This window comes from Anser cygnoides, chromosome 4 (genome assembly GCF_040182565.1).
Source record: "Anser cygnoides isolate HZ-2024a breed goose chromosome 4, Taihu_goose_T2T_genome, whole genome shotgun sequence".
NCBI classification, from domain to species: domain Eukaryota; kingdom Metazoa; phylum Chordata; class Aves; order Anseriformes; family Anatidae; genus Anser; species Anser cygnoides.
In genome coordinates this window covers 59851651-59868216 of record NC_089876.1, presented here as the reverse complement: position 1 = coordinate 59868216, position 16566 = coordinate 59851651, and the positions used below count along the sequence as shown (strand labels likewise).

At 37.2% G+C, this 16566-nt stretch overlaps 2 protein-coding genes across 22 annotated transcripts in view; one reads left to right on the top strand and one right to left on the bottom strand.

Annotated features, from left to right (window-relative positions):
* The window catches only part of SORBS2 (sorbin and SH3 domain containing 2), a 160082-nt gene that overhangs the window by 136143 nt on the left and 7373 nt on the right, over nucleotides 1-16566 (top strand). For 10 of the 17 annotated variants that reach the window (XM_048078374.2, XM_048078373.2, XM_048078383.2 and 7 more), the window contains 5 exons: nucleotides 1332-1420; nucleotides 3006-3052; nucleotides 4394-4508; nucleotides 4603-4731; nucleotides 6593-6796. In XM_048078374.2, coding sequence (XP_047934331.1) covers nucleotides 1332-1420; nucleotides 3006-3052; nucleotides 4394-4508; nucleotides 4603-4731; nucleotides 6593-6796 — 584 coding nt within the window. Of the gene's footprint in view, nucleotides 1-1328; nucleotides 1421-3005; nucleotides 3053-4393; nucleotides 4509-4602; nucleotides 4732-6592; nucleotides 6797-10639; nucleotides 11429-12437; nucleotides 12624-14251; nucleotides 14360-16566 lie in introns of all 17 variants that reach the window. The other 7 variants (XM_066996226.1, XM_066996227.1, XM_066996230.1 and 4 more) reach the window with 3 other exon arrangements.
* Nucleotides 1271-16566, bottom strand: part of CFAP96 (cilia and flagella associated protein 96) — a 91692-nt gene continuing 76396 nt past the window's right edge. For all 5 annotated transcript variants that reach the window (XM_048078405.2, XM_013179795.3, XM_013179793.3 and 2 more), the window contains exon 9: nucleotides 1271-1406. The gene's annotated coding sequence lies outside the window, so the exon portion shown is untranslated. The remainder of the gene's footprint in view (nucleotides 1407-16566) is intronic.

Genomic DNA, 16566 nt, shown 5'->3' with positions numbered 1-16566 from the left:
GTTTCTGTTTCCACTGTTCAAACAATACAATTCCCAATTTCTGTGGCAGCAAAACTAGTTCTTCTCATAGAATGTTAATGTATCTGTGAAGTTTTGAGAAGTACCCTATCATCTTAGAAGGGAAATTCTCAATAATCACATCTCAAATGAAACTTCACACTGAGTATAACTTTTTTTTAAAAGTCTGTCTTTCAGTGATCTGCTTTTAAGCTACTTTCAGTTGTTCATCGCTCTGCTTCTCTTCTCAAAAAAATCATTGATCTTAAAATGTTTTAAACATTTATAGGTACAATTGCTGGTGATGACATCCTTGCAACCAAAATATTAGTAATACGGTTACCTAATTTTTCCCCCACTGTATTTAGCAGTAGCCTAAAGTCTTGGTGGCTTAGCCAACAGCTTCTGGGAGACCAGTTAGATCTCTATTCCCTAGGACTGCAGTGTAATTTATTAGATACTCTCAATTCTTATTTTACACTTGTACTGACTTAGAAATGTATAGGTTTGGTAAGAATAGATCATGTGAATGAAGTCAAAAGCAGGCAAGTATCAGTCAGCCCCCTCCACTAGCAGGCATTAGGAGACTACAATTGCTAGTAAATCTCAGAAGTCAAGAAGCAGTTCAGTTCATCCTCTGGTCTGAAATAATTCCATTTTATTTTCATTCACACTGACAACTTGCAGAGCTCTACAGAGTACCAGATTTTGATTTTATTTTTTATTAAAATATGAAAAGATGCGTTGACCATTCTATAATACACCATCCTGTAATAAGCATTGGCAAACTGTGCTTTACAGAAAATCTGCCACATAGATTAGTAAGTAACGATCACTTCAAATAGAGTTGTTTTTACAAAATAACTAATAAGTTGGCTTGACAAGGCCAACAGTGCCCCTGGTAAAGTAGAAATGCATCTTAGATCACTTAGTGAAGAAATTTTGTTTTCCTCTTATGTCATTGAAGCATGCTTTAGTCACATTTTGTGCATGTAATTACGTGTTTATATTTTTGGCATTCAGAAAAAGCTTTTCACAACTGCTGTCATGTCTTCCATTTGGTGCAGTAGGAGTGTATCCTTTCATACAGTAAGGCATAATTTTGTTCTTCCAATCATCTGTAATACATTCTTCTGCTGTGGATCAGAGGAAAGCCTTTGCTTCGGAGTCAGTATTTTTGTTTCTTTAAAGGTCCACTTAAATCATCACATTCTTTCTATTAAGGGCGAAATAATAGATTCGGTATGTCTTCATCCCCTTAAATTAAACCAAGCAGCACCATGGTTTTGTTTATTTTACCGTAGTGTCACATAATGATGTTCTGTTTTCAGTAGACCAGGAATCTCCTGGAAACTATTCTTCTGCTTTCACTGATGTGGGACGATGTACTCCAAGGGAAAGAAGAGGAACTACAGACAAAGAGGTAGCAAAACAAGAATAAATAATGCAACAAGGTCGATACAGAAAATCAGTAAAATTTCTGAGACAAGATTTGTGTTAGTTATGACATTGTAATGACACAGACCAAAGGAACAGTTTCTCAACATCATATTATCAGATAGGACAGCATCCAACTTTTCATTAAGGAGATTGGTACTTAGAGAAAAAGAATATCAAACTTTGTAAGATAAACTGCGTCTTCAACTTATGTTTAAATGGATGTGGACATCAGTTTACTAGACAGTGGTAGGCTCTGTTAAAGTTGACTAGAGGGAATATTTGAGACAGAGGGGAATAGTAGGTATGATCAGGGAAAGGCTCTTTAGAAAAATCGGTTACACAAGAAAGTACCTCACTAGTCTCTAGACTGACACAAAAAACATCTGTATTTCACCATTATTTTTGTTTAAAAAAAGAAAAAAAACACTGCTGTTGGTGTATTATGCAAAACCACTTATCATAAGAGTGATCTCTAATTTCTATAACAGTTTTGGGGACTGTATACTGATTGCTTATATTAATGCTTTGGAAGGGTAAGTTGAAGCAGGTACACCTCTAAAGAAAGTAACACAAAGTATTACTTAAAAGTGTACATGAAAAATGAGGTATATCATTCAGTTTCTTAAGAGTATTTCAGATTCTAGAACTTGAAACATTGCCCAAGCAGGCTTCAGGGATTTTATTCAATCACAAAGGAAGTACAGCTTGTTAACATTTTCCATTGATTTTGATACAAATAAATATTGCACAAAATAACAGCAACTTGAGAGTGCTGAATCTTAACCGTTTTTGTAATTTAGCTGCTGAGAAAAAGCTGCAATATTGCTGCAATTCAGAGTGATTTCAAAGATGACTTCTTGTTACGTAATAATGGTTAAAACCAGTTTGGCGAGTGTTTTGTGTGTTCCTTTTAAAGAATTCTGGGTTTTAATATGAAAATATGTAAAGTACTTGCACTACAAGCTTTTCTTAAGATTGCTGTGATTTAAAAAGATGAAAGAAGACTGACCTCTATTTTCAATTGAATTTGTACATTTTGTATTTAATCAGCTCCACTGTTCTTTTAATATTATTCTCTTCTTTTCATTCTTTGCTTTAGTAGTTATAGCACCAGCAGCAAAAGTGAGAAAAAAAAAAAGGTGAAATTATGAAAGAGTAAAACAGGATAGGGCTTAGCTACACTTGATGAAAAGGATATCAGCTCTCATCTGAAAGACTGTTTTTAACAGCAGAGAACAATAAAATGCTTTAAATTTAGGCTATCATATTTGAAGCAGACTTGTAATGGAGAACTGTATTAGTATCAAAAAATGGGATTTGACAGGATCCCTTTAATAACTTTTTTGTTGTTGTTGGTTTATTAAAGCAAAGACCGTGCTCTATGTAGGTGCTAGTTCTGTTTTTAAAACACTGTCCCAAACACCTAATTGTTTCAGAAAAGGAAGTTGTATATTTAATTGCCTATTTTTTTGGTTGGTTGGTTGATCTTGGCCACCTTTTTAAAGAGTGAAAAGTTTACCTTACAGTAGTACTACCTGAATGTATTAATCATTTTGCCTACTTTTCAGAAACTGCCAGCCAGAGCTGTATATGACTTTAAAGCTCAGACTTCTAAGTAAGTACTAGACTTTTATTCATTTAAGTATTCATAAGTCAAGAAAAGTCCCTCTAGCACTCAATGCAGCTAACTGCTCTTATAGCCAATTTCAACAGCAAAACACCATGGAAGCAGAAGACCCTGCTTTCCGTCACAGTAGCCTCTGCATTAGCAAGCTGTGTGAGAAGTTATTTTGAAATTAAAATGTCTTTTAATTATTATATTTTTTCCATTGTATTTGCTTGAACATGTGAATGGCTGTGGATCTTCAACTTTCTATAGCCTGAGTCCTGAGGGTCACCCACTGTATGCTCTTTGCTGTGAATCATAGTTAGGTGACATCAGGATACCAGACTAAAAAGTGCTGTTGTAGATAGAGTACTCTTATCAAAATTCTTTATAGTGCTTTAGCATCTTCCAATATGTCTGTCTTAACGTACCCAGTCTCTCTGCAGGATGTGAAATGTCCCGTACCAAAACAAACTACAGTGGTCCGTAAGAAAAACAAAATCAGGGAATGCTGTTCTAGGGTATGAGGGAGTCAGAGGAGAGTGCATGTATGTCATTAGCGCTGTTGCTTTGATGATTCAGGCTGTTTAAAAAACCTTTTGATATGGTGCTACATTGTCACTAGAATTGCAATAGCTGTGTCTGCAATAGCTGTAAAACTAGAATTTGAATTATCAGCACAGCAGGTAACCTCTTTGGGGGAAGGAAAAAAAAAGTACAACAAATAATAACCAGTTCAGGATCTGAAAATGTTCATAATGATTTGAATACTTCCCTTTTTCAGTATCCAACATTAAGCATATCACACGCCCCGAGTACCTGAAATGGCGAGAACATAATCCTATGTTCATGCTACTGAAGAGTTTGCTCGTAAAAGAAAACTGTGTGGAACAGCAGCACTCCAACCTACGCTGCTGCAAAAAGGCAGTAATAGACAATGAAGACAGGATATATTCAGTAGCTTACCCTACTGATTCATAAAGAATAACAAGAATGTCTCAGATACCTGTCATAAAAGCAGCATCTAAGCAGGGGATACAAACGACATATTTGCCTGCAGACTGTATCCTAACTACTCTGCTAATAACTAATAATACTTCCTTGTATTCATGGTATACGTTAGGCCTATATAACTTACAGATAGTACCTGGTGATGATTCATAAATGTGAATCATTTCATTTTATAGGGTATAATCAACTGGTAAGTGTACCACAGCTATGACATTTTTTTCTCTAAATGTTTATCTGCTACATTCTGTTTCCGTACTGAACTGTAAAGACTGCAGAAGCTATGCAGGTAGAAGAGTTCAAATGTAAAGCTGTAAACATCTTTAAATGAATTTGTTACAGAGAGCTGTCCTTTAAGAAAGGAGATACTGTCTATATCCTCAGGAAAATTGATCAAAACTGGTATGAGGGTGATCACCATGGAAGAGTTGGAATATTCCCAATTTCTTATGTTGAGGTTTGTTCTTTGTTTTAATTCCTTGAATTATTTTGGATAATAGGTCCACAAACTACATGCAAATGCTTAAAATCTGTTGGTATTTTGTTCCTAGAAACTTTCTCCCCCAGAAAAAGCACAGCCTGCCAGGCCACCTCCCCCAGCACAAATTGGAGAGATTGGAGAAGCTATTGCCAAATATAATTTCAGTGCAGACACAAATGTGGAGTTATCACTTAGAAAGGTACAGTTGAAATCTATCTTTATCAAAATATCATTATGGTATCTACTGCTACAGAGAAATAATGTATATGTAATTACAGTGTTTTGGTGATAAATTTGCTATGCACAAAGCAATATAATAGTACAAAGCTACTGACATAATAGCTCATTGGCTTGCATTCTTTCACAGCTACCTGCAAATAGTTTAAATATTTTGTGTCTGTAAAATATAATGTGGTAGATTAGTATATGCAAACATCTAACTGGTGACCCCATTTTCTAGTTTTTATTTCAGTTAACCATTCACTGTTTTAAATAATTATTTGTTACTGTCATAAATACAATGGTAAGGTTTTTCATGCAGAAAAAAATCAAAAATACTGAAAATAGAAAACAGCAAAATTTAGAAAAAAAGGCTTAGAAATTTCTGTGCATGTACGAGTTCTTGAAAATATTTCATATTAATAATAGTCTGCTTTTCGCCTATACATATTTTGCCTCTGCACATCCTGGTGGTTGTCCTTTATTGTACGTTAGCAAAACAAGTGTTTAATTTCTGGGGTTTGTCAGACACTGAGATGATTGCTGCAGAAGAGAACTTTATTATTGGAGGTATAATATATCTAGTTATAAGTATTATATACTTTTTCCCCACTGGAAAATTCTGCCTCATTTAGTGTCTTTTTTATATGGGTTAGAGTTCACAGAAGTTATTCAGTGGTTTGGTTTTCTTTTGAAATAAGACTAAGGATACAGGTTTTTGATGCTGAACTACCACATAATCATGTGGTAGTATCATGTAGTATCATGTGGTACAATCATAAACTACCACATACCTCACCAAAGATAATGGGTGTTTTTCCACTCCTTTGAGATTGGTAAACCTCAAAGAGATCTAAAAACAAAACAAACAAAAAAAACAATCAATCAAACAAAAGGCAGGAATAAAAACTTAGAGAACTAGGAGGTGTGGAAGGTAGTTTGATGATTTCTAATTTAAATTCACTTTCATGCTTTTTGTATTGGTCACAATCTTGACAGCCAAGCTTGAGCTTCTTTTTAAAAGTTGTAATTCCATCCCACTAAAGATAATTTTAGAGAACTCCACAAATAACTAGAGAAGCAAAATTACAGAAACCCTGAAACGAAAAACTAACGTGGAAGGATTTGTTACAAAAAGTCAGGTGGTTAAAAAGTACGTCATGTAAAATGAAAGAGGGAGTTCATGAAGTTTCTCTGCAGAGAAGAGTTTGAATAGAAAGCTGGTATTTCTCATTTCAATTCTTAGGCTCTCCAAAACTAGTAGGCGAGCCACTGCCCATCTGTCTTTTTGCACAGATACCTGCTAGTCAAGCACATTTTCTGGGAAAAGCACTTCTCTCATCTTTCCCACTAAATCATTTTGAACTTTTCACTTTCATGTATTACAATTTTACTTGATAACAAAGCACTTGCATGGATTTCATTATTTAACTTTTATTACTTTTAGAGAAAAATGGGTGTTTAAATTAATGCAGTCATTGCTGCATTAGTTACTGTTAGGATATTAGCTAGCAGTTTGGCCAACCATTTAAACAGGTTATGCTCTGAAGAAGGAAAGTTTAAATGTTAATCTCCCGACCAAGAGTAGCAGACTACATGAGATTCCCTTTGGAGAAATGAAGAGTATTTGCAGTCCGTGACCAGCCTCCTTTTGCTGGAGTGGTAGTGGCATATATGATTATTAGAAATGGCAAGACAAATGTGAGAATGGAGAAGATTTTAAAGACTGATAGGAAATAGCACTGCAGGGAAAATAATACTATCTGTTAAAATAATATCATCTATTACAAAATCAATTTACTACTCATCTGCTGATAACTCATTTTTCTAATACGTTCCAGGGAGACAAAGTAATTCTTCTTAAGCGAGTTGATCAAAATTGGTATGAAGGTAAAATACCAGGAACCAACAGACAAGGCATCTTCCCCGTTTCCTATGTAGAAGTCATCAAAAAGAATGCCTCAAAAAGTGTTGATGACTACCCCGACCCTCCTATACCCCAAAGCTATTCTAGTGACAGAATACACCATTTAAGTTCAGCTAAGGTAAGGATTTTTTTTTCTTTGATATCACCCCTAGAGTGGGTTTAGAAGGACTTGTAAATTTTTTGTTAACGTGGTAAGATGATACATAATTTATGCATTCAGTACAATCTGTTTTCTTTCCTACATATGTAGAATTGCATAACTAGCTTGTCATTAAAGTGTTTTTATGGCAGAATGTCAGTCTTATTTCTGCCAGGAATTTTGCCTTCTTCTTTAGCTATTAAATTATCGAGAGTAGGGCCAGTCAAAATCTGGGCAGAAAAAACAAGCTGTCAAAAAAAAATTATTTAGGAGTCTCAGACAAAATTTGAGCATCAAGGAAATGTCTAGCAGACTCCTCACAATGCAAAGTGAAGATACACCCGTCATCCTAAAAGTCCACAGTCTCATAAGCATGCAAAGGGCAAATGAGGGCAGTTTGCACGGGGGACACATCTTGCCAAGAGCTTTCAGTTCTATGCCCTTCAAAGTAAAGGAGAACAGCTAATGATTGTGAACCATAACCTTCCTCCTTTTGCCTTGGAGGCTCTACAAGGAGGCTGTTGGTACAATGGCAGTTCTTTGGAGGGGTGTGACAACAGTGACAGCCTTGTGTCATCCAGGAGTGATGCAAATGTCATCACGTTGTCAATGAGCTTGGATTCAGACCTTTATAGTTGTAATTTTTCCACACCAAATGTCTGTCAGGTTCCAAGTTCTTTTCCTTCCTAGTTTATAACCACCACAAATCACATTACAAAGAAGATCCCTGTATTCCAATTTATCATTCACTTTTGATATTTCACAGACTCCTGTGCCAGGAACAAAACCTCTTTGCAGTGATAGAAACTGAGCAAGTTTCTGTATGCAAACGGTGATTAGTATTAATGTATTATCTATGATGATTCTGAGTACTAAAGATGGAATCCTTTCCAAATTTTCCTCTTTACTGTTTTGTTCATCTCTTTAGTGTGGGAAGTCAGTTTTGTGTGAAATTTATAAAGCTTTCTCGTATCCTGCTATTAACCTCTATTTGTTTCAGTTGGTTTTGCCCCATTTTCTGCTTCCATTTACTTGCATACTGGTGCTTATTTAGATGCCTCAGCTTTGAGATAAGTTACACATTTATTTACAGCTTTGGAGACAGTTACCAAAAGATGTCATTTAACTGTGTCCTCTGAAAATACTGCTCATGGCTAAGCAATATTAGTTGTTTTATGATAGTTGCTAGAACAGTTCTCTTAAGGTTCGGTTTCGTTTTGTTTTTCCCCGAGAATGTATCACAAAGGAGAACTAGCTCCTCTCTCTTCCATTCCAACAAAATTGTTGAATTAAAGTAGCATCAAATTCTGTATCCTCAGACTGAGGTATTCATAAGCTACGGCCCCTTCTCATTACAGGAATCTGAAGGTGATTCAAGAGTATGAGGCAACTTAAGTGCTACATACTACAGAGCTGTCTCTCTGTATTTGGAGATGCCTCTCTCCTCTCATCTTCTATGGAATAGGCTTGTCTCTAAAGCTTCCTGCAGCTAAAGCTGTTTTTTGTGTAACCCCTATAACCTTGTCAGTGATGCCCTTGAGCACAGGTGATGCTTCAGAGTATTTGCATTCAGGTAAAAAGTACATGCATGTTAAAACTACCCTGTAATTTCTTAACTTCATAAGTTATTTGTATTTTCCTGTAAGCTGATAAAATGCCCAAACCTTGAAGACGAAATAGTAAAGTCAAGAGGAATGTGAAGGCTCCCAACAATTCATATTGAGTATTGTCCATAATTTTTAATTAAATAATGTTATCTCCACTGAGAATAGAAAAAAATAATTAAAGTAACTTAGTACACATACCTGAAGTGCAACACCTTAGTTTGTATAGCCTGTGACAACTCCAGAGCTACTGATGGCTGCTCCTTTTCTAAGGCTGCCGTGATCAAGCATCTTGAGTGTGCAGGTGCAGGGCATCACGTGTGCTACCCTGTATTCCACAAGTATTTGATACAGGGAGTTTACAATGACCAGATTTGACCTAGTCTTTGCAGACAAGTAGAGATACACTCAAATCTTTCATGCTACTGTTACCAGCATCGCAGCAGGAGTTACTAGGCTACTTTTTCCCCATTGTGTATTTTTACAATGGTGATAGTCACATCAGATTACAAAACTGTCCTGCCACTGCTGTTAAGTAACAGATGAGTTCTGTAGGAGAGGAGAGGGGAAATAGTCTTCTTACTAGCACAGGAAATTTTTGTAATCATCTGGTTCTAGCATCAGTCCAGAAAAAAAAAAAAGCCTCTATTGACATTCTTAAACAAACATTTTTTTCAACTGGACTCAGATGTGGCAATACCATATGAGAAGCCATCTTGTTCCTGACTACCTAGAAGGGCTTTAGCAGGCCTGAAGGAGTTCTGGAGTTTACCACAAGTGCTGATACCACTCTTCCTATGCCTTTGTTTTTTTTGGCGTGTAACTCACTTTATCACTCCTGTTGCTAGAGCAATTGCTCTAAATGTCTCTGGCCTAATGGCAATAAAAATAAATAATCAATATATATCAAGAGCAAGCTTTGCTCTCCTTAACTTGGCCTAGAGCATCTATATCTTTAGCTCTAGAGCTGCCTGTAGCCACAGGAAGCTAAAAATGGCAATGTCTCCTGGACCATAGTATGATCCCTAAACCACAGGCTGGAAGCTCTTTTTCAAGAGTAAAGATGAAGGAAAGATCTGGAATGCTGTTCATAACAGCCCAGCTATGTTTTAGCAGACTGCATTGTATCGGTCTGTAGACAGTATACTTTGGTACAGAAGATTCTATAGCAAAGGTTTGCCTAGCTTCAAAATAAAACTATTTGCCTCAAGAAAATTCCAGCAGAAGGTAAGTAAATTAACCTTTCTACTCCGTGATGTTCATTTGGCCATTTGAAATTATTTTCTAGTGTAATATTTAAAATCTAAAGTAGTCCAAATAATCTAATTATTCTGCATAATTAAAACAATGAGATCAAAATATTTTTCATTCAATTTTAACTTTGAGGATTAATAGTTACAAAAATGCATTTTCAGTATTTACTGAAGCAATGGATATCTACTGATGCTGTGTACGTATGACTCACCAGTCTCTCATTCTTACAAAAGGACGTTTCTTTTACCAGAAGGATACTTCAATCAATATTATGTAATGCTACTCAAAATATACTGCTATATACTGTGCTGTCACTATTTTAAAAGCTTTGTTGACTGCCTACATTCAGTTAGAATTGAATGTACCTTCCACAAATGTTGATGTTATTTTAAACCAGTAGGGTTACTTTTAAGGAAAACTGCATTCTGTAGCTGCTTATGCCTTAATAAAAGTATGCAATGTATTTAAGATGTTTCTTAAGAATGCACTGAGAAGTACAAATATTAATATTAGGATAATTAGAAATGACCACTGTTCTTAGAGCTTTAAAGAAATACTTTGTGACACCTGAAGTATACTTCTGACAATACTGTGCTCATTGAGGAAAATCGCATTAATTTTAATTGTATGATTTAATAAGCTGTGACAGGCTCACTAACAGAAAGCCATACATAACTTTAGCAGATCAAATGCAGGTTGCCTTCCTGAATGTAATGATCCAGATCTGTCTTGATGTTTGACATTTAAGTCCCAGGCCAGAACCTGATACAGTTTCATTTTTCAAATGTCTTTTTTGCTGTTCTGATTCATGTACTAATGATTTCAGACACCCGTGCTCACTGAAACCATACCCTATAATCCAGACGACAGCACAGACGTTTTTCTTTTCCAGTCTACTCATATCCTAACTCTCTGTCATGCTTAATTATTTATTTAAATTCCCATGCTTTTCTTATTTTTGAAGTTGCCTTCCCAAGCGCTGTCCCCACCTCCTAGATACTATTCCTCCTCTTGGTCACACAATGATCAAAAGACTCTCCAGGCTGCCACTAGCAACTCATTTGCAAGACCTGATGGCTTTTCACCTACAAGCTTGTGCATCTCACCTCCTCCACCATTTCCAGACAGTTTTCTTTGTGACTTAGAAGAACTCAGTTCTTTGGCATTAACAACAGCCCAATCCATAGCAATCTCCCCAGGTAACAGAATCCACCAAGTTAAGGATGATCATATTATTCCATACACAGAGGTCTCTCTCAGCTCTCCTACAGCTCTTCCTCAGCCCTTTCTCCTGTCTACCTCCACCTCATCTTCTGCCGGTTCCTCTCATGACATAATACATAAGCATACAAGCAACACTACCAAACCAAGAAAAGATAAAGACTTGCAAGGTATACTTGGCTCTTCGGTCATCAAAGCACCTAGAGACTTGTCAAATACTACCAGGGAAGGTGAACATGGTGGTGGTGGTCTCTGTAACATCCCTTTGCCACATAAAGGTGGCTCCGTCTCCACAGCGCTAGTTGAAACTGCTGAAAACGAAGAGATCTGTGCAGCAGATTTGTCAGTTGACCTACGGTTTCAGTCAAAGCCTCAAGAACCGGATTTCTCCAGAGGAGCACAAGACACAACAGAACTGACAAAGCTCTATATAGAGGAGGATCTGAGGCAGGACACCTTAGAATTCCCAGTAGCAAGTACAAGAGATTCCATAGTAAGCTGTGAAGGATGCACCTCACTGAATATCGATAAGGTATCTTAATTTCAGAAAAACATGGCTTCTGTGTTCAGATATCTTAGTACAATTATTCTTTGCCTTCTCTTGTATTTATGTTTTTATTCTATTGTGCACAGGCACAGTTTTATTCTATTGTGCTGAATACAAACTGTCAGTTAGGGCACAATTCCTTCTCAGAAGCAGGTGTAGACACCATCGTCAGTTCTGTGGTGTCTCAGTTCTGCTGATCCTTCCCTTTCTGTCCTTGTTAGCTCCCATCAAGTTTCCGACACAAAAACCCAGTGAGCCATCCTCCTCACTGTCCCATTACGTGCTGCCCCTTCTGAGTACAGGACCCCAGGAATGCTGGCAGCAGTATTGAGGGAAGGACATGTCTCCTGCAGGGACTCAGAGGTTTGGACCTCGCATGTGTCACTTCGCAAGCTGATATATTTATAGTAGACCCTGTTACGAGAATGTGACTAATAACAGATCAGATTATGTTTGGCAGTGAAGCAAATCCTTCTCCCTAATGCCTGCCCTGGTTCCTCTTTGGGACAGTACAACACTGAACTATCCTAAATGTGTGCTAGCCATTGAATGCCATGATTTTGCTACACAGTTTGTGTGGTTTCCAGGCAAAAATTTAGAAAAGATTTTTCTCTGTCCAGCACTTACTTCAACAGTGAGACTGTTCAGGCAGTTGCTTTGGCTAGCTCATACAAAATTGTAAAGCAAATGCTTTGGAAAAAATGTTTTCGGCCAAATGTAATACTAGTTAATTAGAAAGATATTGCAGACATGCGTTGCCCTTACTTGACCTGAACAACATGGGAGGAAACTGCAAGAATAGAGGTGAAATCCACTGCCCCAAATAGCAACCTGTTTTAATTTCTGAGGGAAGAGTTTTCTCCCAGAGTAGTAGACTGACTAATAATAAAATTAGCATCCCATTTCTGACTGTTACATGACTCAGTGGGCATTTTATGTCCTTACCAGCTGGTTGTATAGCACAATTATATTTCATTTTTCTTAAATGTTTAAGCCAGCTCTGCTTTCTATGGGAACATCAGGAGAGTCTGATCCTCCTTCCCACCTTCCTTCTAATCCACCATTTCACTCTGCCAAGGCACCAGCTTCTCATTCAACATCCCCATCTACTGCTTCCCTCTCACCTCCTCTCCTTTCTAAACTCTTACATCGGCAGGAGAAAGACTCTACAAAGTTAAAGGTAATTGCACCTCTCAAGTATGGATTGTTGCAAATCTTCACATATATTAAATAACTGCAAGGCTAACACTGGGTATGATCTTTTCCAATGCATTTTCTCCCTTACTAACATTAAATAACATAGCACGTGGAGGAGTAAGAGGTTTTTTTCAGATGAAAAACAAGATAAAACTATAACCATTATAATACAATGACATAGTGTAAGGAGATACCAGTACAGGAGAAAGCCTTCAATTCAATTTCAAGTCCATACCAGAACTTCAGTAACTCTTAATTAATTGAAAGAAACAGGATCATATCCAAGTACACGGAAACTAAGTAATACTTTGAAATTGAAAACACTTTAATCTAAAACCTAGGAGAATAGTCCCAAGTTTCACAGTAAAGCACTACTGCGTAGGGTAACATTCCAAATATCAGCTCTGTTAGCCAAGGCCTGAACAAAGATTATTCCCTCTTCAAGGCTACACTTTCTGTCAGCATTGCTGCTCTGGGGCAGAAAAATGAGTTCTGGAAAGAGTCTATGGCTAGGCAGATAAGGTCAATTCCCAGTGCAGCTTAGCCCCACAGTCAATTTCCAGTGCTGACTTCCAGAGACTGTCCTTGTGACAAGGAGAAAAAGGACACACAAAATGTTTGAGAAACTGTCCTAGGAAGAGTGACCACAAAATCCATGGCAAAAATTACATCCTTGTTGAAAAAAACTACCACATCATAGACTGCATGACAATGGAATACTCAGATATATCAGACTTCAAGAAGGCTTAAGGTTCACAAGCTGTGCTATATTTTCTGAAGCAGGGAAGAGACACAGGAATTCTTGCCAGCATATGAATTTGTCATGGGCCTTGGACATGACAAATGGTGACATTTGTAATGTCACCTCTAGGAAGGGGTAAAACACAGTACCACAGTTTGTTTCTGCCGCTTTGAATAAAGGAAGCAGAAAGGCTCTGAGGTTCCTTTTTTTTGGTGGCCCTGATACTCCTTGTCCTTGTTTGAACAAGGCACATTAACCCAGCTGAAAATAAATGGAGGGAATCTCTTTTGGGAAGATATAAAATCTGCTCCTGAGAATCTCCAAGACAACGTACTGCTGTTTATTAACTATGGTAGGACGTACACATTTCTGTCAAATATTTAGCTGATTTCCTGTGATGTTAACAAACTCAGGATTTGTCCTTGAAGTACTTTCCATCAAGTGCATAGCTGGTTTCTAAACGCAAACGTAAGGTCTGTTGTCTAATGGCAACAAATAACAACATTTGTCATTGGCATTTCCAAGATAACATTGCTGCTGCGTGCCGCTGCGTTATTCCTGCCATGACTGAGTCACTTCAGTAGGTACACTTCCAGTAACTTGTCTTACTTCAAATGCATACCTAGTGCCTGAATAATCTTTTACCTGTAATGCCTGAACGCACTGAGAGCAGCGAGCCCTTGGAAAAAAGATAAGATGCAACAATGAAAATGCCATCTACTAATAGTACCTTCCTTTGCACCTGTGGCATACGTGCCTTTGTTACCAAGGAAAGCATGTCCAGTTTGCATGTGTGAATGAAGCAGCAAACATCCCATGGTGCTTCATTCTTAAACTCTCAGTTGACACCATTTTTGTGGTTTTTCTAGGCTAATTTAAAGAGAGAGCTCTTTGTTATGGGTAAACCTCCTCGTAGCCCTGTGATGACTAAGAGATCCTGCAGCTCGCCTGTCAGAGGTCCCAGCTATTCACACAGGGTACGGTACTGGCTGCCCAGTGTGCAGTAACAGCGTTTCCATATACCAGGAGCTCAGTGTCTGGTCTTTCAGTACTTCACATTCACCCAAGTGTCTGACCACTATCAGTATGTTGTGTTTTCTCCCTGTTGTGCTTCTGTGCTATGTCTGAGAAAAGCCAACAGGTTTTTGTGTGCCAAAACTTGTAAGTCTGTTAGTGTATTGTATCTCAGCAGTACTGCATAGTATTTCCAGTGCTACAACATATAAGAGATTGAAGTTCTTTATATATAGTTTGTTCTTTTCTGATTTCTCGTTTCCAAGTATTTCTAGTTTATTAAAATTATAGTTTCCAGGAGCTAAAATTATACATCACTGCATGTGATAGAGGCTTTTGTGATGCTGAGTTCTCGTTCTTTTAGTCCATGGGCTTTTCAAGATATTTTGTCACTACTGTGTTGAGTTCACTTGAAACCTTCCCTTCGCCTTTCCCTTCCTAACTGTAATATAACAGTAACATAACTGTAACGACTTGACTTTACCTTTTCTTTCTTTTTTTTTTTTTTTTGGGGGGGGGGTTGGGTCCAATTGTTTAGAGTTTGCCTATGTTTGGCACAAAATATTGATTTGAATTATGAAAAGAACCTAAATTGAATTTGTGGGTTATGTTTTACTTTTTGTTTAGGACTAAATTATTCTCTGCATCAGTTTCTTAATGTTCGGCTCTTGAACTGTTTTCCAAGTAGTAGTCACTCCTGATCTTAGATTATCTTCTTTCCGATGGTTCCCTTTACAAAAATTCAACCTAAGATAAGCAGCTTTGTTTAATTTCTCAAAAAGTCTAGGGAAGGCCCTATTTGCAACAAGGTACAAGAGGACAGTGCTTTCTGAATCATTGAACAGAGACAATTCAATCATAAGAAGATCAGGATTCTTATAACTGGACCAGCACCATCTCAGAGAAAGTCCAACCAGGAATAATAATATCCATGAAAAAGGGATTAAGCCCTATTTTAATTTCGCATGTTACTCCAAATGAATCACGTGCAGACAGTATGTTAAGAGAACTGTATCAGTCAATATTTAATGCATTTATGAATTTAATTCCAAAACTACAAAAGCACAAATTGTACACCTAAGTTACATGTTCAGGACTATACAGAACTATTATGGGCAAGGATACATCAATCATGAATGAAGGTCAAGTGCACCACTGGGGCCATTAACTTGACTACACACTTCTTAACATTTTTGAGATTAGGCCCTACTATTTTTACCAAGGAAATAGGATAGTGTAGTGAACTCAGGCATAGCTGAAAGACAAGTTCTAAACACGAAGAGCTACCATAGGGGGGTACATTTCACGGTATCTCTTGAACACAATTAGCCAGAATTTCCAACAGTCCCATTCTAGCCAATACCACTGTATATGGACATGAGAAAGAAATCTGGGGAAAAGCTTCCTAAAATAAGCTGAGTTACTACAGAAGAATACATTCAGATAGAGAGCTCCAAGGTCCCCTGTTCAGACATAGCATAGATGACTTCACCTTCATTTTCCAGATCCTAACTCTGCCAAACATTTCTCTGTAGCAACATAGACTTGAAAATCCTTACTCACATAAATCTTCTATCATCTGTTTCAAGAGTAGTTAAATATCAGAAAAACATTTTACAGTGCTGAAGCATATGCAGAAAAAGAAGATAATATTGAGCTATCAAATTTCTTCTTGGCACAGTATATGTTCAACGCGTTAAGTCATTTGTGGTGTCATGACATTGACTTTTATTGTTTGCAAGAGATATTGTAACCTCACTTTTCTTGCATCTCTTGACTATCTTTGTCATTCAGCTTAGTTTGAGACCTGATGAAAGATGAGCAGAGAATAAACTCAGATTCTGATCCAAACACCAGGCAATCTGCCCAGTGGGATATTCTCTTCATGTTTGAGAATTCAGCTGTTGAAGGGGTTTTAACAGGAACTGAAATGTCTAATTTGGAATCTTTGTTGTTGTATTTTTAAGTAAAAATTATCCATCTTTCTTATATGCGAGGAGAGGTAAATGAGGGAGGAGAGAGAGTCAGAGTTTAGAATAGACTTTTTTGCCCCTTTAGAACCCGTTTCCCTCTCATTGATATGAATAAGAGTTCTGTTATCTGCCTTCCTGCATCTTTAGGCACTTTTTTTATAATTACATTTCACACACTACGAAGATAAAGTGGAAAA